At 38.6% G+C, this 24,949-nt stretch overlaps 1 protein-coding gene across 2 annotated transcripts in view; it reads left to right on the top strand.

Annotated features, from left to right (window-relative positions):
- Positions 1 to 24,949, top strand: part of ptn (pleiotrophin) — a 44,318-nt gene that overhangs the window by 13,864 nt on the left and 5,505 nt on the right. The window contains exons 1-4 of one of the 2 annotated variants that reach the window (XM_023349932.1): positions 13,759 to 13,780; positions 15,523 to 15,617; positions 16,314 to 16,487; positions 21,576 to 21,737. In XM_023349932.1, the coding sequence (XP_023205700.1) occupies positions 15,524 to 15,617; positions 16,314 to 16,487; positions 21,576 to 21,737 (430 nt within the window). In that variant the 5' untranslated portion in view covers positions 13,759 to 13,780; position 15,523. Of the gene's footprint in view, positions 1 to 13,758; positions 13,781 to 15,522; positions 15,618 to 16,313; positions 16,488 to 21,575; positions 21,738 to 24,949 lie in introns of those variants that run through there. The other variant, XM_005799971.2, reaches the window with a different exon arrangement.

Genomic DNA, 24,949 nt, shown 5'->3' with positions numbered 1-24,949 from the left:
AAATAAAATTCTTTGCTGACCTTGAAGCACCAAAGAGTGTGCACTTCTGAAAAGAGGCCAGTTTTGATACAGACTTATGTGAATGGATTCAACTGTTCTGAGAGTTTGTCAGAACAGATTTAGTCTAAATGAATCTGTTAGCTACATGTTACTAAGTCCAAACAGATGTTAATTATCTTGATACCAGAAAATGCAAAGGGAGATTAAAACCAGTGAATAATGGAGCTAATATCATGTTGTACAGAGCAGTAGGACATTGTACTTTTAATGTATTTGCCAGCTGAACCTGCCAGTAGTCAGTCAGCAGAATAACACAACCTCAGACAAAGTGATTGGTCTGCAGCTGCAGTTGCAGTTAGCACAGGCTAACCCAGTGGTGTCCAGCGGGTGCCCTTCAGGTTTTAGTTGTCACACTGGTACAACACACCTGTGGGGGAGACTGTGGCTCTATGGTAGAGTAGTCGTCTTGCGATTGGAAGGTTGTAGGTTCGATTCCAGCTTCCTCCTGCCACATGTCGATGTGCCTCTGGGCAAGGCACTTAACCCCAAATTGCCTACCAATCTGCGTATCGGTGTATAAATGTGTGTGTGTTTGTGAGTGCGACTGGGTGAATGTGACTCTAGTGTAAAGCGCTTTGAGTGGTCAAAATGACTGGAAAAGCGCTATATAAGTTCAGTCCATTTACCATTTTTTACCTGAATCAAGTGATTGGTTCATTACCCGTCCTCTGTAGAACCTGAAGACATGTTGAGGAGATAATGTAGCCATTTAAATGAACTCTGTGGGGACAAATGACACGTCTAAAACTTGCAGGACACGACGCTTAACATCTGATTGGTTAACCCAGAGGAGTCCAACTGCAGTCTTTAACATCAATTTGACAAGCCACCTTAACTTATCCTTAACCATTAACTTATACTTAACTGTAGCACAGTTAAAAAATAGACTATTTAAATAAATATTGAAATGGTTACTCATGATTGCAACACGATTCTATGTATTTAATACATTTTATTTATTTTATATATTTGCTGAAATATCTTTCACCTGCAACTAATTTTTCCTCTAGTCGTGCTGGTCTGCCCAATATTTAACATAACTTGTCCTTTTTAAGGCAATTTAAAACAAATATTTATAACACAGGACTGATCTTTACTTCTGATTGGCTCTCACCTTGCCTCACTATATACCAGTTTTAGTTAGGACCAGGATCCTTACATACCATGTGGTATTTTAACTCAATATTTTTATAGCATTAGCATGTTTTTTTTGTCACTTTTATTTTCTTTTAGAATTCAAAATGGTCCCTGACATTTTACCCAGGTTATGACTTCTTTCTATCTGTACAAAAATCTGAACAGAAGAGGACAAAAGTGCAAATGTAAAAAGAAAAGGCTCCTCTCACCAAATCACTGAAGTTAGTCATTAAAAGATTTTACTCGGCAGCGGCCATCCCTGAAATGTAACGGATTTTCAGATAATGTAGCTTGTCACGCCGCTGCAGAGAGCATGCATCGCTGTAGTTTTAAAATCAATAGGGTGTTTTCGACTCCACATGCAGGGCGTCCGACAGGTCAGGCATGTGTGACGTGCATTTCACAGATGTTGAGCTGTAAGTTTTTTGGGGGGTTTTCTCCCCCCTCTTCCTGCTGGTGCCGTGTGATCTGAGGTGAGCCTTAGCCTGGAGGAAAGTTTACTCCTGTTTGCCTCTGTCCAGGTTTTGTAATTCTCAGTCAGGCTTTGTTCTGCTACCACATGATCTAAAAGCGGGCCATGAGGTTATGGTGCTTCAGTAAAAAAGAGCAAAGAATACAGAATGATAGTCACTGTAGAAGACCGTCCGATTGAACCGATGAGGATGTAAAGAAATACTTCCAACACGCACCACAGTGTGTCTCAGAAGAAAATTGTCTTAATGATAGATATATGAAGCACAACACCCACGTTCTCTAAAGTCTTTCCCTGCAGTGACAATAATATTGTCAACATTTCTTCTCCTTGACACAGCTGGAAGAGCTGTCAAATCTGTCCAACAGCATTTGTTTTGCTAAAGTGAACGAGCGTAATCCACCCTCACTTTTTCTCTCTTTTTTTTTCCCTCCTCTCGCGTCACGACGTAGAAAAAAAAGCATCTCATCAAGTACACGTCTCCGTTTAGCCTCATCGACTGTCTGCCTGGCTTTGCTGCAAACACACGAGAAGTTCTGCAGGCAAATTGCAACATTTTTGAATTCTTTGACAGTTTTGCATTGTAAGTTTTTTTGCGTAACTGTACGACAAACTATATTTTTTCCCAGATAATGAGATGGAAAAACAAAACATATCACTCAGTATGAATGAGTCTACCCAGGTGTAGTGACTTAGATGTTTTGGTGAAACGTCCTGCATTTAAAGGTTATTTACTGACTGCAGAGAGAGAAGCGTGAATAACTCCTTGGCATAAAACCCAAATAAATCAAATTTTGATTGGTTTTATAAGAGACAAATCCAAAAGTTTGTAACAGAATAAATTATATCAAAGTTGTTTTCTTTAGTTTAAATGACAAATGCATAGATAATGCTATGCAAAAGAATTCAGAAACTGTAGCAAAACCTGCTTTATCTGCCACTGTTTTCCAGCCCAGTATTTTATTAAACTGATGCAAGCTGTGATAGTTTGATATAACCACTGAGGGTGTGTACTCTCCTGGGGCCACACACACCTCTGTGGCTAATGATCTACCAAAGATCTGAGTAATCCTTACTTTTGATCTCTGTCAGCTTCATCTAAACAGGTTTTCATCTCCAGGTCAAATCCAGAGGAAAGTTTGTCACAAAATTTCCAAGCTGGGAGTTATATAATTTGCGTCAGCACATTCCCATGCAAAGACTTACATGTTGGCTTCAAAAGTGCTGTAATGAATGAAATAACAGCTTATTATGATGTGTGGCAGTGCTGCGTCGGCTGCTAACGCCGAGTTTCATTGAGACCAATTTGAAATCTGAACGTGGAAAAAAGTGAAGCCTGTTGGAACGAGGTGACACAAACTGGAGGTAATCACATAAACCTCCATTCTCCGTAAAGCGTAGGAGTGAGGCAGAACATTAGACCTCGGACGGCAGCAGCCGGGGATTGAGGCACGCTTCAGCCGTTTGAAACAAAGCTTTTGTTTTCTGCGGAACCGAGCAAATCCTTCTATGGATGATGAAATCAGGAAATTTGACAGAAATCGTGATTCTAAAATTTACTGAATGAAAATCTCAGCTCGGTGGCCTTTTCTTCCTCTCATGCTCCTGCTGAGGTTTTACTCAGATACTTGAAACTGACCTCTTCAAATGAACAGTCAGACTGTTGACGGCTGCTGGAAAAATAAAACATTCCTGCAGAGCTGAACACATGCATTTGCAGTACTTGTAAAGATATGTAAAAAAACAAATTGCATTGCAGTTCCTTTTTTATTACAATAGTATGGTACCATTGTAAACACTTTGAAACACTTGACTGTACTACATTAAAACATGTTTTACATAATATTGCTCTTGAATAGATTTTGATACATTCCAGTTCTTTATTTTGACTTTTTTTGTAGATTTTGCAGTTTAGTCATATTGCTTGTGTTTGTCTTTTAGTCTTTGTTTTTAAGTTTTACATTTGGTAATTTTTGTTTTGGCCATGTTTTGTTATTGCTTTAGTTTTTTCATATCTCTGTGTTTTCCTTTGTGTTTTTCTCCTCAGTTGTCTGCCATTAGCTCTTTAGCCACATTCACCACTTCATACCAATAATCAATTATTCATATTCTTTAAGGTCATTCATTCAATGGTCTGTTCCTCTTATTATGTACGACTCCTGTTTATTTTAACCTTACTATATGCTAGCTTGTTTGGATTTTTTATTTCCTGGAATTTATGCATGTTTTTATTTAATCAGCTAGTTTCCACCTTTGCAATGTCTCTTCCTGTTTGTGCCCTTCACCAAATCTCAGCATGACATTTACTGGCAGGCAACCAGAGATTTATTTAAAATGTAGAGTACAACATGTAAGTTTCCTAAGGATGGAAGAGAAACTAACCCATGACGTCACAAATCTTCCACCATGCAGACAGAGTTGAGGTGTTTTCCTACCACTCGTTACCTAGTTTTACACATAACCAACCCTTTAGTGTTGATTAAAATCCAAAAGTTTACATTTGTGATAATAGGACAGAAACCATTTTTCTGCACCAGGTAGATGACATTTAGTTGTGCAGTCTGGAAAAGTCTGAATGTTAAATTAATTATTGTCTAAGTGTGGATTAGGACAGCGATTGTTCTTCCTTCCTATCCTGTGTATTTCCTTTCTTTTCTGTGTCCCCTTCTACTTGTGCTTCCTTACTTTCTTTGTTCTTCTTTTCTTTATACTTTTCCTCATTTCTTTCTTTATTTTGTACATTTATTACTTCTTTGTTTGTCCTTCTTTCATCCCTTTCTTCTTTCTTCCTCTTTGCCACTTCTTCATCCATTCATGCTACCTTCCTTCCTGCCTGGTTCGTGTCTTTTTCCTTCACTATTTTTCTCGTATCCATCCTTCCATCCTCCTCTCTGTGCATTTTGATGAGGTAAATGCGGGTTCTGCATTGAGCATAAGGGAGGTAGGAGTCTGTATTATATCATATGTATATCTCAGAGCAGAGGTGCCCAGGTCTGGTCCATCCTGTAACTTTCAGACGCATCCCTTCCCCAACACACCAGAATCAAACGAATGGTTTGTTATCAAACCTCAACAGAGCTAAAGAAACGCTGATGGGGGGATTCAGAGTGTGTTGGACCAAGGATATGATCTTAATTCTCATGATACTATGATTTCTATTTTCAACTGCATACATGTACACCTCCTAAAACTTAGATTTTAACTTTTTCCCCATGTTTACCAGGGATGCCAATAAATATGCCTGCCACTGTCTTTATTCATGGGAGAAATGTTCGCAGCCGCAATTGATCTGTTCCAACCTTCAAGAGGACTATGAATAACATGAGTGTATTTACTGGTAGCATTTATTAGACATCTGCATTGCAGCGCCCAAGTGGAGAAGGCGACAGCTGATGTATGATTCTCAGCTAAATTTGTTCCCAAGATTTGAGGAACTGAAGAGGCAGAAGCCGGAGAGGGGGAGGCAGACATGAGGAGAGGGAGGTCGGACGGCTTAATCAAAAGGCGGACAGGACTGCCCACGCTGTGTGAAAAAGCTTTCTCGTCCAGCATTCTTTAATGAACAAGTGACTCAAGGTGCTTTCAGTTGGTTCCTGGGAGGAACGTGCACACATACACTTAAGGATAAACATTGCCCACTCAATTAAACAGACACCTCTAAATTGGCGCCTTTGGAGAACAGGCAGGAGAGAGCGTCTCGGAGAGGAGAGACGGGGGTGGTGACTGTTGATGCTAACAGCGAGGGGGCTTTAGGAAAAGAGTGGGATGGAGTTCTGTTTCTGGGCTGTCAGCGCGCTGCCAGGGGGGATCAAGGCTGCGCAGGTCCACCAGCCGGCCTGCCAGCATCTGAAGGGAACAAGCCCGGCTATTTCTAGCAAACAAAGAGCATCCAAATGGTGAGGGAGACGGGGCGGAGGGCGGAAAGAGGACAAAGAGCGGTGATAAGACGTCCCCTGAAGCCAGGTGCTACACAGGTGTCTCTCTGTGGCTGTCTTCACTGAGAGGAATGCAGATTAATAGATAGGATGAAAATAGGCGACTGAAAAGCGGCACATCTATGTCAGTTATCTAACATCGTCAAAGTTTCAGGCAGAAACGCTGCAGTGGCTCCATGCAGCATCATGTGTGCAGAGGGAAGAACTTGTGAGTAGCTTTTAAATTTTATGTGTTGATTGTGACTGAATCCTGTTTGTTTTTTTAAAAAAAGATCTCCAACTGAGGTGTGTTGATTGCACAATGAATACTTTTCCTTGAGGACAAATAGTGGAGGAATATTTGCATTTTTTAAATTAGTTCAAGAAATTGAAACTCTTAACATTTCCCACAAGGACATTGGACAGTGGTCCTCTGTGCCAGTCGTAGATGAACTTGGTGCATGATGTGCATGGAGCCAGTAGAAGCAGCAGCGTCTACAATGTAACAGAAACTGCCAACGCCTGGCTAACAAGTTTTTATCATCTTTACTTAATGATCTTCTTCTTAAATTTATTTGATGCCTTGTATTTAAAGTGAAGTAGATTACAGTCACAAATGTATTCGTTTCTTTTTCGGTGCATTTCATGGACATTTTCTGTGACGGAAAATAAAGAGTTGGCGAAAGAAGGTGCTCTGATCAGATCAGATCAATGCCCTACATGCACCACTGCTAACGTTAAACATCGTCTCCATGGTGAAACGTGGCAGCATCGACAAAAGAAAAAAACGGGTCAGAGGTCATGAATGTAGCTGAACATAGGTTGGAAAATTATAGGATGCAAAAGACTCGAGTGGAACAGAATTTGACAAAAACCAGACTAGCCAAAGTCAGACATAAATTCAGATCAGAGTATCAGAATAAACCTTTAAGGTTTAAAAAAGTGTGTTCACAGACAGCATGTGTCGTAGATGTGACACATTTGGATAAAACATACAACCAAAGTGGTTACAAAGTGTCTAAAGAACAGCAAAGTAAATGTTTAGGCTTCACCATGACAAAATCCTGATGTCAATCCCAGACGATTTATGAACAGATCCGACAAGATGTGTGTGTGTGTGACTGAGGTGGCCTGCAGACTCACCCAGTTAGTCCAGTTCTGGCAGCAGGAATTGTCCAGAACTCCAACAAACAAATATGAGAAGCTTTTATGAGGAAATCTTAAACATTTGACCCAAGTCATATAGCTCAAAGGCAATTCTAAATACTGAGGAAAGGTATGTAAACTTCTGATTCTGAAGACATTATTAAATAAATCTTTGATAAAATTGTGGCATTTAGCAAATAAAAATAATTTTGGTATTTTTACTTGACCTAAAACAAAAGAAATGGGTCTAAATAAACTTTTGTTTCAACTGTATGATATGGCGTTCACAATACAAAATTAGACAAAGTGCAAGTTTAAAAACTTGATAGAGCTGGGAATAAAAAAATGCATTGAGATGAGTGTGAGGATAAACAAACAAGAGGTTTGGAGGTTTGGATAATGTGATAAGCGAAATGGAGGCATTCATGTTTAAACCCAGCTCTTTTCAATTTCAGCCGTTTCAGCTCCAATGCTCTCACAGACCGACTGCTTTTCATCATTATTATTATTATGTTTTCATCATTATAGAGGCCCAGCACTGCTGTTCAAACTTAGTTCTGTTCTCAGCACCTGGCCTTCTTAAACACACTCACACACACCGATACTCGCCGTGCCACACACAGCGTGCCACACATGGTGTTTTTGTTCCAGAGCGTGACTCCCTGGGGGCTCCTCAGGGGCTGTTCTGAGAGATAGCGGGGACCCTCTCCACACATCCATCCCCCCACTGTCTGACCTTTACAAAACACAAGTCAGAAATGTGTGGCATTTTGCTCTAATCATCTGCACCTAAACACATGAGAAATGGTGCTGCGCCTCAATTAAGGAATCCCTCGGCCCCATGTGGGATCGTTTTCTTCAATGACAGTCATTATGAAGCCTGGAGGCGTTATTGGACTCAGCAGCATTTTCTTTGCTTTCTCGCACATGATGATACATATGGTTATTTATATTTCTGCCCTATGTCTCTGCATGCAGCCGTTTATATTTTATTTTGCTCTTTTTTTCTGTTTTTTTCCCCCCAACTTTACTCGCCTCTGCTTGTTTCAAAAGACCCTCCACGTTTCTGTCGTCAATATTCTTTCCGTTTCAACTGAGCTGGCTCTGTTCAGAAAAGACACAGGCAGAAAATACTGCCGAATAAGTCTCATAAGTGTTCCTGCTGCTGTACATCTTTGAGACTTTTTCTTTCTTCTTCTGAGTCACAACAGCTGAGATGGGAGAGCTGTTCATAACTAGATGTTTCTGCCTGACTTTTCCCTGAGAACTTACTGTTGTCTTCCTCGTAAATGAAGATAAACAATGAACCACAGAAAAACACGAGTTAGCATGAATGATTTCTTTTCATTTTGATTTTTCAGCACGTCAGAGGTGACTTTACAAGATGCTGGGGTACAAAAACAAATCATCGCCATCCACAGAAATAACTTTTCCTTTTTGTCCCCCCCAAAGTTATCCACATTAATTTAATCATCACTCTCTAAAGGTCGAAAAATCCTCACAAAAGAAGATAAATGCTTGTCCAGTTGACATTTTAATGAGCCACGGCAACACTAACATACAAAAAAAAAATAGCTTAAATAGACGATGTGTAACAATTATCACATCTAGCAGTCAGCTTGGAGATAACAACCATCTCAAATGTCAACCACCATCTTGCTACAAATTGAATCAATATTGTTTGGCTAAATTACCTGTCGAGGAGAAAACAATCAACTCCCGCGTCAATCCAAAGACCTTTGTTTTTCAACAGCAATAAAAGCTACACCAACATTTCTATTTTGCCTTTTACTAATCCATCTTCTGATCGTAAGCACCCTTAGGCAAGTGTAATTTCTCATGTGACACACGGGCGTCATATAACAAGGGAATTCTGCAATTTATTCAGCAAATAAACAGCCGTGCATTAAGTAAAGCATTAAGATCCTTTTTACCAGATCAAATTTTACACACATCAAATCTATTATTTATCTTTTTCTGTTGCTATGCACTGTAATTAAAACTGTTATAGCAGAGACAAAAGTAGACAGTGATTATGCTGAATTATTGCACACTAAACATATAATAAACATTTTTATATTAAAATTGTTTATTTCAATGTTTGCATTATTTAGAAGACTTGCATTTAGATTCCTAAATGGTGAATAAGAATGTTTTAGAAAATGAGAGTGGAGAATTTTAGAGCAAAAGCAAATAAGTTGGTCGATTAATTTATCGTTCAAGTAGGAGACAAAACAAAATGCAGGTTACTCACATCCTATAAAGGTACAACATATAGTCACTGAGTTTGTAGAAGCGTTTTGCATTCAGGGTATAACTTTTATACCTCTGGCCATTGAATTGATTGGATCACAAAAGTTAAATGATTTGGAGGGATGCCTCAGTAAATCATGTTGGTTGATTGGTTTGCCACATTTGGTTTTATGCCATCAGAAGATGCAACCTTCTTTTCTGTTTAGAAGGCCAATGCCCGCCTGAGTGTAACAAATGTGCAGCTGTTACCCTAACAGTTTATGCATTTTTGCCTCATTACTTCTTTTTTCTAAACACTTTGGAAAGGTTTACAGTAGTTTGTTAGAAAGCAGGATTCAGGAGGAGCAGTGAACTTCACATGCTTCCTGTGGGAAAATGATCCTGATCTTTAACCCCCAAGAGATTCTGGAAGGTGATGGAAGTTTATATTCATCTGGTTCACAAAAATCACACCAGAAAATGTAGACTGGTCCTTCCTGGTCGGGGGTGAACATTTACCTCAAGTCAAGTTCCAGTATCCTGGATCTTTGTTCACACTCAGCCTAGGATTAAGTGAGAAGTGGGTGAATGGATGGGAATCTTGTCTACCGTAACGCAGGCACTGCAATCTCTGTTACAATGAAGCAGAAGCTGGTAGTCTGGCTGAAGCTTTACAGATAAGGGAGGGAGCTTGATTATCCAGGATGTGTTTGGAGCAGAACTGTTGCTCCTCTGCATCCGAAGGAATAAGCTAAATGGTTTTAGTCTCTGATCATGATGACCTATGGATGTCACCCGTTGGAGGTGGCCCAGCCTTTTACACTGACGGTGACAGGGAGGTTTCTTCAGAACTCACTGGAGGTACTAAATATTCTGACACGAGAGCGCCTCGGGTTCCTCAGAATGAGCCGGAGCGTCTCTGGTAATCCTCTTAATAGTGACTCTTTAGGCAAGACTCCAGGTTACCTACAACTTAAAAACAAAGACAATGGATGGATGGACAATGACTGGCCAAGTGTACCTGAAACATCTATACAGACTTAAGTTGGTGGAAAACATTGCTGCTGTTTTCAAGTGAAATGCTTTCACTGCTGACTAGATCTATTAGTGCTTGAAGTTTTAGATTTTGTGCCCAAAATATGATTTATCTGGGTTTTGTCAAAGAAATGGTTTGTAAAAATCTACTGTGGAGTATTTTTGTGGTTTAATTTGGGTGTAAGACTTATTGTTAGGATATTTTGCAGAAAATACATTCCAAAGGTAAAAGAAGACGAACAGACGAGGCTCTGCTATTAAAATACATGTGAATATGATAATTCTTTCCAAGTCTGCCAAGAATACACACCAAAAATGTTAAAGAAAGTTCAGTCATCAAACAAATATATACTTATATTTAAGATCTAAAACAGTTGCATGTTTTAATGATCAAGATGATGAGACAGTAACAGACATGGACACAAACACATTGTTGAAATTCTTGATTTCCCAAAGAGAATATATTCCCCACTACTGTTATCCATTTAAAGCCTGACAACAAATCATAAAGATTTGCTTGGCAGGAATAAAATATGATCCACTGAGTGACTTAATATCATAAAACCTCAGCACACCAGTTTCCTAAAGTTAAGGACTAGTGTGGTGATCTGCCATCCAGGATTTCTTAATAAGAAAAACAGGATGTTTAACTTTAGATTTGTCATAAACAGAAGATTTTATGAGCTTTTGTTAAATTACTGCAGCATTTCTTGACACCTGTCACTGATCATTTGGAATGATTTATCTATTGTGCTAAATAAAAAGAATCTGGCCTGTTTTATCAGTTTTACTGCTTTATTTTAGTGATGCATCAGAACTGTGAATTAGCAGGTGACTCATGTATTTCGCTTTTTTTCCCAACTCTTCAGTCAATTATCGTGTCTCGAGTCATAACGTAGTCTAAATCAGATCAGTGTACTATCTATTGCTGTTGGCAGTCCTTGTTCATTTTGAAGAGTTTGGCTTGTGAGTTGTCCCTCTTGTCGTTTTCCATGTTCCCTAAAGCAACGCTGAGAATGATCCAGGAGGAGAGAAGACACTTTGATGAGCAACGACCTAATGATCACTGAATATGACATTTTGATTCTGTTCAGTTTTAGAACGATGACTTTGCTTTCCTCAGAGCAACAGAGACATTTCAGTCTTTACTGATTGTTGTCTCTTCAGACATTGCTAATAATATCTAATATTACATTGTTGCACTGCATAAACGCAGCTGTTGTAGTGAAGAAGCCAGGTGGTTGAGGGCGTTCTTTTCAAGCTGGATCTTAGCAGATTTCAGAATAGTAATGGTGCCGATCCTGTAGGTTGTTCACCATATGCACAGCTTGCTAAGCAGCAAACAGAATTTTTAAAATTAGGGGGAAATGGTCAAACCAACACAGAAGTGATTCACCAGACAGAAAAAGAACAGTTTTCTTTCACGGGCATCTCAATTTTGATCTGAAGTCACTAAAATGGCAAAATATGGTCAAGATTTTTGCATTGGGAGCAAGTGTCAGCCAAAATCCACCTCCTGTAATTTAGAGCTCTGTTGTACTGAAAGCCTCACGAAAATGTTTTAGATTAGGTTCAAAAGGCGAGAAAGAAAAATAGAATGAACTTCTGCAGAGGGAGCGTATAACTCAGATGTGCAAGTGTGCTTTTTCTCCTGCAAGTCCGGTCGATTGGCCACGGATGAACAGCGCAAAACTAATGTCTCAGCCTCCGGTGCTTGTGGCATGTAAACACTATTTATTAGGTTTCAGATTGTGGCTCCTACTTTCAGAGTTAGCAGGAGAGGCAACATTTTGTTTTTCTTTCCTTTTTTTTTAGTTTTTGCAATTTGTTTTGCAACAGATTGTGATCAGAACATCCCCAGGAGTCATGCTATCAGTGTTTCCTTTAATGAGCTCTGGGTTTTTGCTTGGATCTGCCTCAGACCATTGTAATGTGTAATATATATACACCTGAATACAGAGTCTCTTATCTTTCTGAACAAAAGGTTGACTTTCTGAAAATCTTTTGAAGAAAAAAAAAATCTACATAAACTCTGTGAAAATTCTTCCAAAGTTTTCTCTCTTCCTGCAATCTTCAGGAAACTCAATGACATTTACTTATGAGTGTTTCACTTTGCTACACCTTCAGCTGCAGCAATTTCCTATATTTTTTTGGGATCCACAGAAACCTTAGTCATGATTAATGAGTGTGGTTATCTTGTGTCATGCTTGTTGGGTATCAAATAAGGCAGGTCATTAGGATATCTTAGCAAGTTATGATTTAGATCAGAATCTTGGCTGAAACTCTGGACAAACTAAAAAAAAAACAAAAAAACTTCCAGCCATAAATCAGGAAAATGTCTTCGGTGTTTATTTAGGTTTTTCAGAATAAACAAATTATTCTTCCTCTTTTATGTACCATTCAGCATCAATCATAATTTGATTTTTCTTGTTTACTATTAAAAACATAATTTTGTGTAGATTACAGGAAATATCTTATAGGTTCATCTGTACACACAGTTTGGTTTCTTGCCTTTTTCCTTTCTGAGAGGCATTTCGATATATTTCAGCACATTGTGTGATCCGAACACCAACTTTGTTAAATGCTTTTTTTAGTGAAAAACTGCCTTTTTTCACTAAAGTGGCCATAATAACAGCAGTGAAAGCAGCCTGATGCCACCTGCTTGACAGGTAGTAGGAGTTTCTGATGGTGAAGTAAAATTTAAATAAACATTTATTGTTTACGTCCTTTAAATCCACCTTCTCGTGTCTCTTGTCAAACATTTATAACTAGGTGAATGTCAGCTCACTCACTCATCCTTTATTGCGGTGGTAAAGCTGCAGATGGAAACTATCTGGTGACTTTCACCTAATTGAGAAGGAGACCTTGTAACCTTGAGGGACTCTCCAGCTGCAGCAGTAATATGCAGAACTCACTCTCTTCATTTAAAGTCATTATTTGTCGTCCCTTACTGTTCCTCCTCTGTCGCTCTGCTTGTGACTAACTGAGGAAAAGCTTTCTTATCTTCTGAAAGACTAAATTCCTTTTTCATAGAAATGGATCCTTATCTGGAGTCTTTTATTGGATTTTTTTATATGAAACTCTTAGAAGTCATTTTATATACTTCATTCCACTGGAGTTTAATGCTTCCTTTTTTTGTTGTTGCTTATGAAGAAGAACAGTTTGGACTACGTTACAGTCAATATTAAAGTAAGAGCAGGAGACAGAGCCTGAGTATTTAATCAAAGCTGGATTTTCCTGTGAGCTGCCAAAAATAGAAAAGAATAAATTCCATCATACGGAGGATTCAAATGGCTTTTCAGGAGCAGAAAAAGTCCCGGCGCCACCTTACAGTGCAATATGAGTTTCCTGACTTCTAATGAGAGTGTGTGCTTAAAGAACTGGCAATAATTGAATTTGAGGTTTAAATATATGCATAGTCAGACTAAATCCTTGAAACAAAAAGTCAAATGTCTATTCAAAGTGCTAGAATGAAATCACAAAGGACTGAGACCCAGCTCTTGACGGATTAAAAATGACAAATGCACATTATTTCCCTGCAAGGCTCAACTGTTCTACAAGAACATGAAAGGAAAAGAGCATTTTTGGTGTCAGACTCTTGGTAATTGCCCGAGTCCCATGCTGTCTCCCTCTCAGAGAGCCCTGTCTGCTGGAGAATCTTACTAAGAAAAGAACAAATAAGGAAAAAGGAAAGGGCAGTACGTACAGAGGCAGCAGATTCTTTCTGGCAGTCCCGTTTAGCAGCTTCCTGGCGTTCTCAAAATCAACAGAAGAATCAAGAAAGGTAAGGGATTTACTGCAGTTTTCATTTCTGAATCCTTAATTGACGGATTGTAAATGAGTAATCCTGGCTGATGGATAACTAGGGGACATAAATCCAAATGCGTTCTGCTTTTTCCTCGATGTTTCTGGTTCTGTCGTCATCGCCGTGGCAGTAGAATTTTTCCTGGAGCAAAAGCAGAACGGGTCAGTGAGCCTTTTGGACGCCAAACCTGTGAAATCTCCCGACATACTTAAACCTCACGGCTACTTTGCACTTTGTTGTATGCAATAAGCCAAGACGGGCAAGTCATTAGGTTTGATTATTGGTAAAGGAATATACATATTAAATGTACCATATCTTAAACTACCACAACAATAATTCACAATCCTGTTTAATGGTTGTGTCTCTACCAGCTACAGAGTCGCATTTTGTCTCATTTTTCTTTGCAAAACACCTCAAACTCAGTCAGACTGGATAGATGGCATTTGTGAAGTCTTAGCTAAAGATTTTTGATCAAATTTAAGTCCGAGCTTTAACTGGAACATTCTAACACATGAATATATTTCGATCTAAAGCGTTGCACAGTAGCTGTTGCTGTATGTTTAGGTGCTGGAAGTTGAAACTCTGCCACAAACTGAAATCTTTTGAAGCTTCTAACATCTCTGAAGTCTCTCTTTCACAATAAAAATTATCGTAAAGGTCAGAAAGCTCATATTCTTTTAAACAGCAAGATAACCCACCTGGCCTGCGATGCGATTTTGCAAATGTTGCTCACAAAACTAGGCAAGGCTTTTAAAAAATACAGTTGTAAGTCTAAGTGACTGACAGTAGGAGGAACAAGGATTGAGAGTTTTCTGAGTTCTTTTAAAAAACTGATTTACCAATCAATTTAAAGAATGCTGTGGTTAGAAACTTGATCTGACGCTTGTGATCAGCCCAGAATATAATTTTGTCAGTGAGGGAAATGAAGTGTATTTCTGTTAATTGAATATTCCGTAATAACACATCTTCGATTTGAATTGGTTGTACAAAGACCTAAAAGGTTTTTGTTCTGGTACTGAAAATAGTTTATTATTGTTTTTATTTCCTTAAGAAGTTATATAGCCATCCATCAGCCATGCTGATGGATGGCTATTAATATTCACTATTAATATTCTTGTCTTTGTAAAATGGTTAAATGGTTCATGTCTGTGTAAAATGTTCCATTACGCTAACTGGTTAACTTAGCCATTGTGTTTCCGGGCTGTGCGAGGAGCTCTGGTACATGGAGAGAGCATGTTAGGTCCCTGCAGAATCAGTCCTGCTGTAAGGCAGTAGTGCTAACCACCGAGCCTCCACCCAGCCGCCTCCAACATCACCGGATTAAAACCGATACAACCCAAAACTTCATGCAGTTTTTAAACTCTTACATTCCATTTAGCCTGAGGGCAGGCAAAGGTTTGTAATGGGACTGGTGTGATGGATTTATTTGACAGCGACAAGCTCGGATCGACAGCACACACACACAAACACGCACATGTGACTGTCATTGCGACTGCTGTGCAGACAATCAAAATGTTGATGTTAGAGGCTGGCACAGTGGCGGTGGCTCCAGATAAGACGGAGAGCTGGAAACTCTCCAGGCTTTCCTCTGATCTCTAAAGACTTTGGACAACTATCGCTTCTCTGCTCACCTCCATGTTCCTCCAAAACATCGACCCTCTAAAGTCCATGTTTGTCTTTGGGGAGGCTGTTAAAATACTTTTTATGTATCTGTTTTCAAGAATGCCTGGACAGAAGCTGTGGACACGGGTGGCTGTACTGGCCCTCCTGGTGCTAACGGTGATGGCAGCCATAGGAGGGAAAGCAGAAAAACAAGGTGATTACTGCAACCTGTCAGCACACTTGTGTTATAACGAAGCAATTTGGACCGAGCAACTTCAAATTAAGAAATACACATGCAGGGCTTCCACTTCCTGGGTGATTAATTTACCAGGGCACAACTTAAAAAAAAAATCCCCCAGAAGTTTTAGGTTGAAGTAATTGGTCTCTTGTGAAAGTTTACAATAAATTGTAATTTGCAACAAAGCGGAAATAAGTCTGAAACGTTCCTTCTGGGAAAGGAAATAAATTTAAGCTGGTTTAAATTAGAGGGAAAAAGTTTATTTGCATTGGAAATTAGTGCAAAAACCTGAAGCAATTACAAAAATACAACAGAGGAAATTAATGCTGTTTTTATTTTCATTTTAAAACATGAGCATTAAAAACATTGTCTTAAGAAGAAAGTTAGAGATGAACAAGGAAAACTTCAATCTTGGATAACTTTTTGTAAAAAAAAATGTCAAAGAACATCCTTTTTTTGCTAAAAATAAACAAATTAAAAGCTGAAATAAGTGCATTTATTTGGAAGGGATATGGACAAAAATATACAATTTAAAACTACTTACTTCAAAACTGTAAACGAGACTTCAATCTGATTTCTCCTGCTTTGTTGCACTGTGCCACAAAATAATTCAGACGAGAAACTACTCAGAGTTTAGAATATCTGCGTCTCCGACATCTGTTATTCGTACAGGAAAGAAGGAACGCAAATCTGACTGTGGGGATTGGCAGTGGAGCGTGTGCGTCGCCAACGAGGGCGACTGCGGCCTGGGCACCAGGGAAGGAACGCGCACAGGAACCGACTGCAAGCAGACCATCAAGACCCAACGCTGCAAGATCCCCTGCAACTGGAAGAAGAAGTTTGGAGGTGAAATATTTCTTCTTCAGAGTCTAGAAATGTGGACAGTTTTGTTAGCATCAGTGGAAAAGACATGCAAAGCCCTACAATGGATTAATCTTTAATTGCAGAAATGTTATCTCACGCCAATACATTTAGAAAAATGCAATTATTACTTTGCGCACATTTATTCAGTTCTTTGCTGAGAAATAATTGCTTTTAAAAAAATAATTGCTTACAATTCTGCTGTTACTACATGGACAGGGAATAGTGGATCCAAATCTAATAAGATTATGAAAAAAGGCCCTTAAAAGAGGGCCTGAAGTGCTTTCCCACAAAATTATTTGTCTTACCTGAGCAAAGAAATCAATTTGCAGTCCCAGCAGAGTTTTTTTTAGACCTTATAATATTTACAGTTATAAATCAGAATATGTTCTGACAGGCTGGGGAAATTGTAAAAGTCATAGGCAACCTTGGGAAATTTGGATCAACTTAGTTAAAGTAAAATATAAATTTAAAAATGCCTCAGTAAGAATTATACTTTAAATTAACTTTTGATATTCAGTTATTTATTTCAAGTATTTTGGTTTTTGTATTTTATTGTGTCTGTTTTTTCTTTACTCCTTTTTGTATATTTCTTAGATTCCCTTTTTGTTCATTCTGTCGTCCATTTGTTTTGTTTTTTTGTTGTTTTTTTACCTCTCACTCAGCTGCAGCCGTTTGATTAGACTCAACTGGTTCTAGTTTTTCTAATTACCTCCACAGCTTTTATGAACTTCCTCTTCCTCAGTTCCTGCTGTTTGCTATTGCACGTGTTGTCCTATATGCGCCTAATTGCTGGGTCCTTTCATGTTTATGTCTGTAAGTAATAATAATAATCATCATAATAATCTGCTGTTATCTTGACTTATTGTTCATCATCCAGAACCTACTATGACATTATTAAAAATACTAACACATTGGCCACAAGGGATTTTTGTTTGTATTTTCTGCTGAATTAATTTTCTGTTGATTTTTATTTTGAGAAAATACAAGCAAAATATAAGATTTTTTCTTTTAAAGGCTTTTTTCCACAACCTTTTACTTGTGTTGGCATCAAATCTAAAAATTGTGGAGAAAAAAACAGCTTAATATTCATAGTATTTTAGTTATTGACTACCGTACCCAGAGAATTCCACCCTTGTACAAGTACATGATTTCCATTTGTTGCTCCACTCCTCCTCATAATCCATTGTTGCGTGTCATTCAGACAAACAATGGCCTCATTTTCAGAACAGGAATGCATAAGCTAGCTAATTAGAGGTAGAACAGAAATGTCTGCTGAGAATATGATACATTGTCATGGAAATAACCATCCAACATCGTCATTGCCAGCACAACAGAGTAGCAGGCATTGTTTTTACCTTGTTTGTGGGGGCGTGTAAATGGAACCACCATGAATAGGTTTTGGCAGGTTCATAAATCTCTGGACAAATTTTGTCAATCCACAAGTGTCGCCGCTGTGGAAGGCACATTCATTCACCTTTTCATAGTTCTAGCTCGTCTAAACAGCAGTTTCTAAAGCGGAATTTGTCCAACACATTGTTTTTACACCAAGGGAGATCTCGGTGTGAGCTTTCTGAAGCTGAAATCTCTTAACAGTGACAACCTTGGGAGACTTTTGTTCCCAAAGTAAAACCTGTAAGGCTTTGCAAGCAAACCATCAGAAATGAACAGAGTAGGAAAAGTTTTGAAAGGATAACACTAAGTTACATAGATCCAGACTTCAGAGGAAGGTTGCTTGAGAAAATGAAGTGGATGTAGATCAACATTCCCATGTTTGTGGTAAAGTCGCTGCAGTTACTGGAACATATCTATGATAAAAACCAGTGTGTGGCACTGGGGTCACCCCAGCTGGAAGGCCTGTCAACATGGCGGCATCCTGACCTGGAACGTTTGCAGCTCTGCTCAACACAGCTATGATGCTGTCACTTTGACAAAGTTTGTCCACAGACACATTTGGATTTTAAAGGTTTTTTAAACAACTTGGCCTGAACTGGAAGTGCCTGCAGGGTCAGGATTTACCATTATGTTAACGCCACACACATACAGAAGGTAAAACTATCACCACTTACTCTGATATACTACAACATTCCAGTCCTGCTTGCACAAAAAAAATACATTTGGAGTCAGCAATTCCACCGTGGAGCCTGGAGCAGCATTTAGATTCTATGCTGCTAAGCAAATTATTCTCATCAGAGTGTAATATGTGCAAAAGTTTTAAACCATCATAATTTCTTTTCATTGTGCCTTCAAGGGGTGGTGGTTTCCTAGATGAATGAACCCCTAGGAAAGTCTTATTTCAGATGGGCTTCGGCCTTTTAAAGCTAACGTTAGTCACTTTAAGTTCTTCTGCATGCATAACCAGATACGACAGAATGAAAAGCAAAAAAAAACTTGTCTTTAACCTGTCTGACAATGAAAATCTGAACTTAATTTATTAAACAGGATCTCCAAAACTGCAGTTTAACCTGCATTTTCGGAGATACTGACCAGCTGTCAGTCCATTGACATTTACCTTTTGTCAAAATCACTCCAATGCAAAGGCTGGTTAATTTTTTTATTTTAACATATCAGCTTTGAGGAAAAGTCGTTTACAAAGGAGCAGCGGCAAAAATATAATCAGTTTTATTGACTTTCTGTCTGTTTTAATCAACATATTTACCATTTAAAACAAGCAGAACATCTCATCTTTCCCCTGTTGGCCTATTTGTTATAAATATCCACTTTAATGTTTTTGCTTTTCTTTTATTCGATATTTTATTGCCATTTTTATTGCCTGCTGTATGGCTGCTGTTTTTTATTTTTAAGCTACAATTGACATTTAAAGTTTTTAAAAGTACAACACGACATAAAGTCAAAAGAGGCAGCTGTTAATAATTCTGCAGAGTCGTTGTTTTCACTAAGTGAACCCAAAATAAGGAGTCACCTTTGGGACTACTGACAGAGGTTACAAACACTCTCAATGCATTGTACAGAGAGAAATCGCTCACACAATGCACCGCCGCCACTCTATGAATTTTAAAAACAAAGTTTAAACGTAATGATATTTATGTATTCCTGGTTTGTATTTCTATGAATATAAAGTGAACACAAACTTCCTAACCCCAACATTTAATTATATACATATAACAAACATTCATTCATAGACTTCAATTTAACTTTTTATGATATATAATAGTTAAAAGAAGATAATGGAATTCTTTTTAATTTGAGATTAGATCAGCAAAGCTAAATAATTACATGCAGAGAAAAGGTTTATTACTCACTGATTTAGAGGCAGAGGTATAGAAACTCTTTGGCAAAACAGAAATATTAAAGTACTTGTCAGAAAACTGTAGAAAAACATTTGCATTCATATTTTACATTCATGAAGGTAAAATAAAGAACTATACGGGCATGTAAAGTACAACAAAAGTACTCAACAAATCATATTTAATAATTTTCAAACCTTTAATTCATTTCTTCATTGAAAAAACAGGCAGCGTTATGAAGCATATATTCAGAAATAGCAGTGTATCTTTGCCAATATCTTTGATTTAAATGATGGGTATATGATACAAAAAGGGTGTAAAGTATTTCTGATTTCTTTTCTTAGAAACTGAGCATGATCCTGCCACCACCACAAAGTTTTTATAAATGGTAATATCACAAAGCAAATGTATGACAGAAGATGCCTAGCTTAGTACAGACCATAATTATGACGCTGCCTCCACCCTATCTCTATGGTGACACTGGTGGTGGCAGCGTCATGCTGTGGGGAGGATTTTCATCGGCAGAGACAGGGAAGCTGTTCAGAGTTCAAGTGAAAGCTTTTACAAGATCTAAAAGACTTGAGCTTCGGAAGGACGCCATCTTTTAGTCGTAAAATGACTGTAAATAAATTACTGTCTTTTCAATTCATGTCTTATTTTGGCTCTGTGAAAATTCAGAATGAATTTGAGAATCTAGACCAGGACTTGAAAACTGATTTCTCCTGAGATAGTCTTCTTGCAATCTGAGCTATTATGCAAAAAAAATAATAATACATAAATAAAATAGGAAGAAAAACCTCTGTGTCAAAATGTGCAAAGCTTATAGAGACAAACTCAGAACGGCAGGGGCATCTAAACGAAAATTAAACAATTTACAGATTTCCTCTCAGTGTACATTTTTGCACTACTTAAAAAAAAAAAGTCAAAAAGTTCTAGAGGTGTGAATACCTTTACAACCCAGCATTTTTCACGTGGCACTTCGGAATGTCGCACAGCTTCCTGATAAATTCGGTACAAGTGGGATATCTCTGTCTGTCTCTGACATAAATTATGGTTGTGAGGGGAACACGGCTTTCAAAGTTGGTTGCTCAGGAAGTCCCTGTTGGATTCCTGCAACAAAGGCCCTGTCACTCCCTCTCTCTGCTCTCCTGCCCTGCGCTGCCTCGCCTCTCCTCTCCTCCCGCCTGCCCCCCGCTCTGATGAGCACTCTGGGATTTCGGCTGCGGTGACACGGGCTTTCATGTGAGAGGAAGCTGACGAATGAGTGTCACAGCCTCAAGGGAGCCTGGCTGGACTGGCAGCAAAATAATGCAAGAGGAGAGATGAGAAGCTTGGCCTTATAGAACACAAACACTTATGTGCACACTGCGCACACACACATCCTCTGTAAGCCCACTTTTACAACACACACCAGCAGCTAATGGCATTTTCAGAAGCAATCTTGCATCTTTAAATGGTCCCTGAAATATTTGCTTTCATAGAAAGAGGCTTTCACAGGGCTGTAGCTATAGATTTCATCTGTGTTATTTCTCCAGGTGGAGCCAGGTTGCTTTTGATTACATCCATCTGTTGTTAGGTTTCATCATATAGCAAATGTAAGATCAAAACACAGAGGTCCCGTCTGCTTCTGCACTGGGAATCATCTTTTGTTGTCGAGAAGAGCTCCACGAGGTCACTCTGGACCAGTTACTCATCAAGCAGCCATTAAACACAAATCCACGAGCTCTGAGAGGTTCTTTCAATCAAATTAATTTTATTTTACCAGATTTTCTCCCTTATTTGCTCTTTGAAATGTTGAGATCCGATTCCTGCGTTTTTGCTTCAGGGGAATGCAAGTACGAGTTCCAGGACTGGGGGGAGTGTGACCTGGCGTCGGGGAAGAAGAACAGGACCGGGGTACTGAAGCGAGCGCTCATGGATGCGACCTGCACTGCCACCGTCACGGCAACCAAGCCATGCGGGAAAATTTCCAAGCCCAAGCTGCAAGGTAAGCTGGGGAAGCGAAGAAATGATTGCTGGATAAAATGGGAGCCCTCGCTGGACACGATGAGCCTGTCAGAAGCTATAATGATTCTCAGAAATCATGTGGAACAAATGTCTGTCTCTGGCAGAAAAGAAAATTAGGTTACTGCTGAGTTTCAAAAGCAAAAACGAAGCTTGGGTGGAATCTAAATGAATGTATAAATGAAGGAACTTTTGCAGAAACCTGACTTGGCAAAACAATTGATCAAATTGTGCAAGATTAGCTTTTATTTGCATTTCTTCTATAGCATCTTGAGGTTTTCAGTCTCCAGTGATATAAAAATTACAGGCATCCTGTACAAGTAGGAAAAGTATGGAGAACTATGGGATTGTCCAGAGCTGGATAATTATGGGTCTATTTTATTGAGAGCTAATCAAGAGGTAACACCATTGGAATGAACTTCTGAAGTCTTATCATGCTACTTTTTAAATGGATCAAAAATATGTGCTGGTAGCATCAGTTGTCAACACGAGCTGTCCTGGATGGGGGCCAACAGGGGCCACTATCCCCTGTAGAATCTGTCCTGACCCAACTTACAGCCTCTGTACTGAAGAGATGATACTAAATCATTCTCTTGTGATTATTTGCGCTGGCACAGAAACCATAATCCCATGGATCAATTTCATTTTTAGCTTCACAGTTCTAATTTAACATCAAATTAAACATTGTTGCACTTTTAGCTGCAGCTGTATTGAGATTTTACCAGTGAGATCAGAACCTACAGCTCTGGTAGTTTTTTTTTTATTATTATTTTTTCCTATGAATAATAGGAAAAATTATTGCTGGCCCCTGCTTGTAAATTTGGTCTAGAAGCGACACTGGTTGTCAACTTACAGTGGACCACATGAAAAAGTTGTTCCACAATAAAGCAAATTTGCACCTTTTTAAAAAGAGTGAAAGTCCAGCATTGTGTTTAATCTGAGCGAGAATCTATTTCTTAAATTACATTTATTCATTTTATCAAAAAGGGTTAAATCATAAGAGTAGCAAACAGATGGTTTGGAAGTTGTTTAAAATCTGTCAACTTCAATAGACATAGTCAATGTTGAAACTAAGAAATTTTGTTGTTTTTCTTGTGAAAATATTTTCCTACTCTATATTTTTGTCAACAACACATTAAAAAATATGAGACTGTTCCATGTTTACCACAGTGTTACATCACTCTTACTTTGAGCAACACTTCAAATAGGAACAAAGGACACTGCCTGACTGAAGCTGTTTTGACATATAGGATAATACATAACTATATAAATCTCTTTTTTCATTGAATTAGATTCTACAGGTGAATATATCAATACAATGAATGAATCTCTATTAAGTTTCAATATAGTGGATTTTCCACATTTTGTAGTTGATTTTAAATGTTAGGTCAGTGGGGTTTACCTTTTGTTTTTCTCTCTTTCTTCCACCAAAGTGCTGAGCAACGGCTGCTGATGACGTGTTTATGACGAGGTTTTGTTTTGCTCATCACACGTCGGTCAAAAGGTTCCTGGATTTCTTTTTAATTAGAATGATTATGCATCAGAATATGTAGCAACTTGCATCAGGACTGAACCTCCATCATCTCTCCTGATAATTACTGTGCGAGTTCAGTAGATTCTCGCCTTGTCTCCTCAGACATCGCATGCTGATTGCATCTTTGCTAAATCCAACAAACACTTGCAAATGATTTAATCTCAGGCAATGTCATGTGTGATTTGCATTCACATTCAATTCTCTGTCACGCAGAAGGAAATCCTCCTTCTTTACTGTGAAGCTGAAGCTTTGAGTGACAGGATTAAACCCGGACTGAGATAGTTAACTCACTATTCAGCTGTAATTACAGGCTTTTAACTTTCCTCAGCCATGTCAAAGTCACTGAACTCTGGAACAATGTGAGTTTCTACTTGTGATTTTCTGTGGTAAATGGAGAGTAATCAAAATAACTTAAGTAGCAACAAGTATTGACCTAATGGGTAAAAATGCAATCATGTGAACACTCGTAGAAAACATTACTGTCTGGTAAGAAGCAGTTGATTCACTGTGGGTCAGTGCTGCTTGTAAATTCTGCAAACAAGGATGTAAATTAGCCACTGCCAATGCCCCATTGTCTAAACAGAATTATTATGAGTCTGGAAATGTTGCCAACGGCAATAAGCCGGGTTTATCACGCTCAGCAGCTGACGAGAGCAGACACAAAGTTTGCACAAAGAGTTTGCCTAACCTTACTGTCGCTTCATCAAATAACCACAATCAGGGAGGTTCATTTCAAATCCGAGGTGATGTGAAATCTTCTGTGGCAGTTTGCAGAGCTGTGAGCCATTTAACGTCTGTCCTCTTTGGGTTCAGATGGGTTGGGTTTTATGGCCATGTTGTTTGAGACGCTTTTGAGGAAATTTGATCTACTTGCCATTTGTGTAATTTCCCCTTTTTCTTTTCATAAAAATGCAACATATGGGAAACTTTAGCATGAAAAAGTTTCTGTGGAAAAAACCCCAAAAACTAAGTACACCCACTGATTAAGTAGCTTGTAGAATCCTGGTTTGACTTTGTAAGCCTTATTTTATTTTTTCATGCAGTCCCAAAGTACTGTTACTTTTCCTTCTCGCCAAGTTCTCAATGATCTCATAACTTGTCACAGATTGGTGGAAAGTTTTTTTTTATTGCTTTTCTGAGATCATTGCTGATTGGTAACAGTTTCTCAAACTGCGAAAGAAAAAAAGAAACAACAAAAAAAAATGTTTTTAGGGTTACTACGTCCTTTCATAAGCATTACCTGACTGCTATTTCTTTTTACTTAAAGCCAGTGGGAGCAAGGAGGTTCTTAGTTTCTCCAATGTATCTCTGTAAATAGATTGGTCCGAAGTGGAACACAGAGTTAGATTTAATACATGAATTGAGAATGCACCTATTTTTCCATCTAAATTACAGAGGAGCATGTTCAGGATATTGTAATGCACTGGAACTTGGGAAAAGAAAAGGTAAACCTTTCTTTATGCCCGTAAGTGTGACTGAAGATCAGACTGAGTTTGAGTTTGTGTTACACTCCAGGTTTACCTGTTAACATCACTTCTCGTGAGGGCCGACTGCCTGGATGCAAAGTGACAATCTTAGAGGTGTGAGAGCGGAGGTGAAAGGAGAAGCAAAGCAGGGATGACAGAGGTCCAGACGAAGAGATGCAGTTGGTGGGAAGCTGT

Source organism: Xiphophorus maculatus, chromosome 17 (assembly GCF_002775205.1).
Source record: "Xiphophorus maculatus strain JP 163 A chromosome 17, X_maculatus-5.0-male, whole genome shotgun sequence".
NCBI classification, from domain to species: Eukaryota; Metazoa; Chordata; class Actinopteri; order Cyprinodontiformes; family Poeciliidae; genus Xiphophorus; species Xiphophorus maculatus.
Note: the sequence above shows the minus strand (reverse complement) of the source record. Positions and strands in the feature narration are given on the sequence as shown.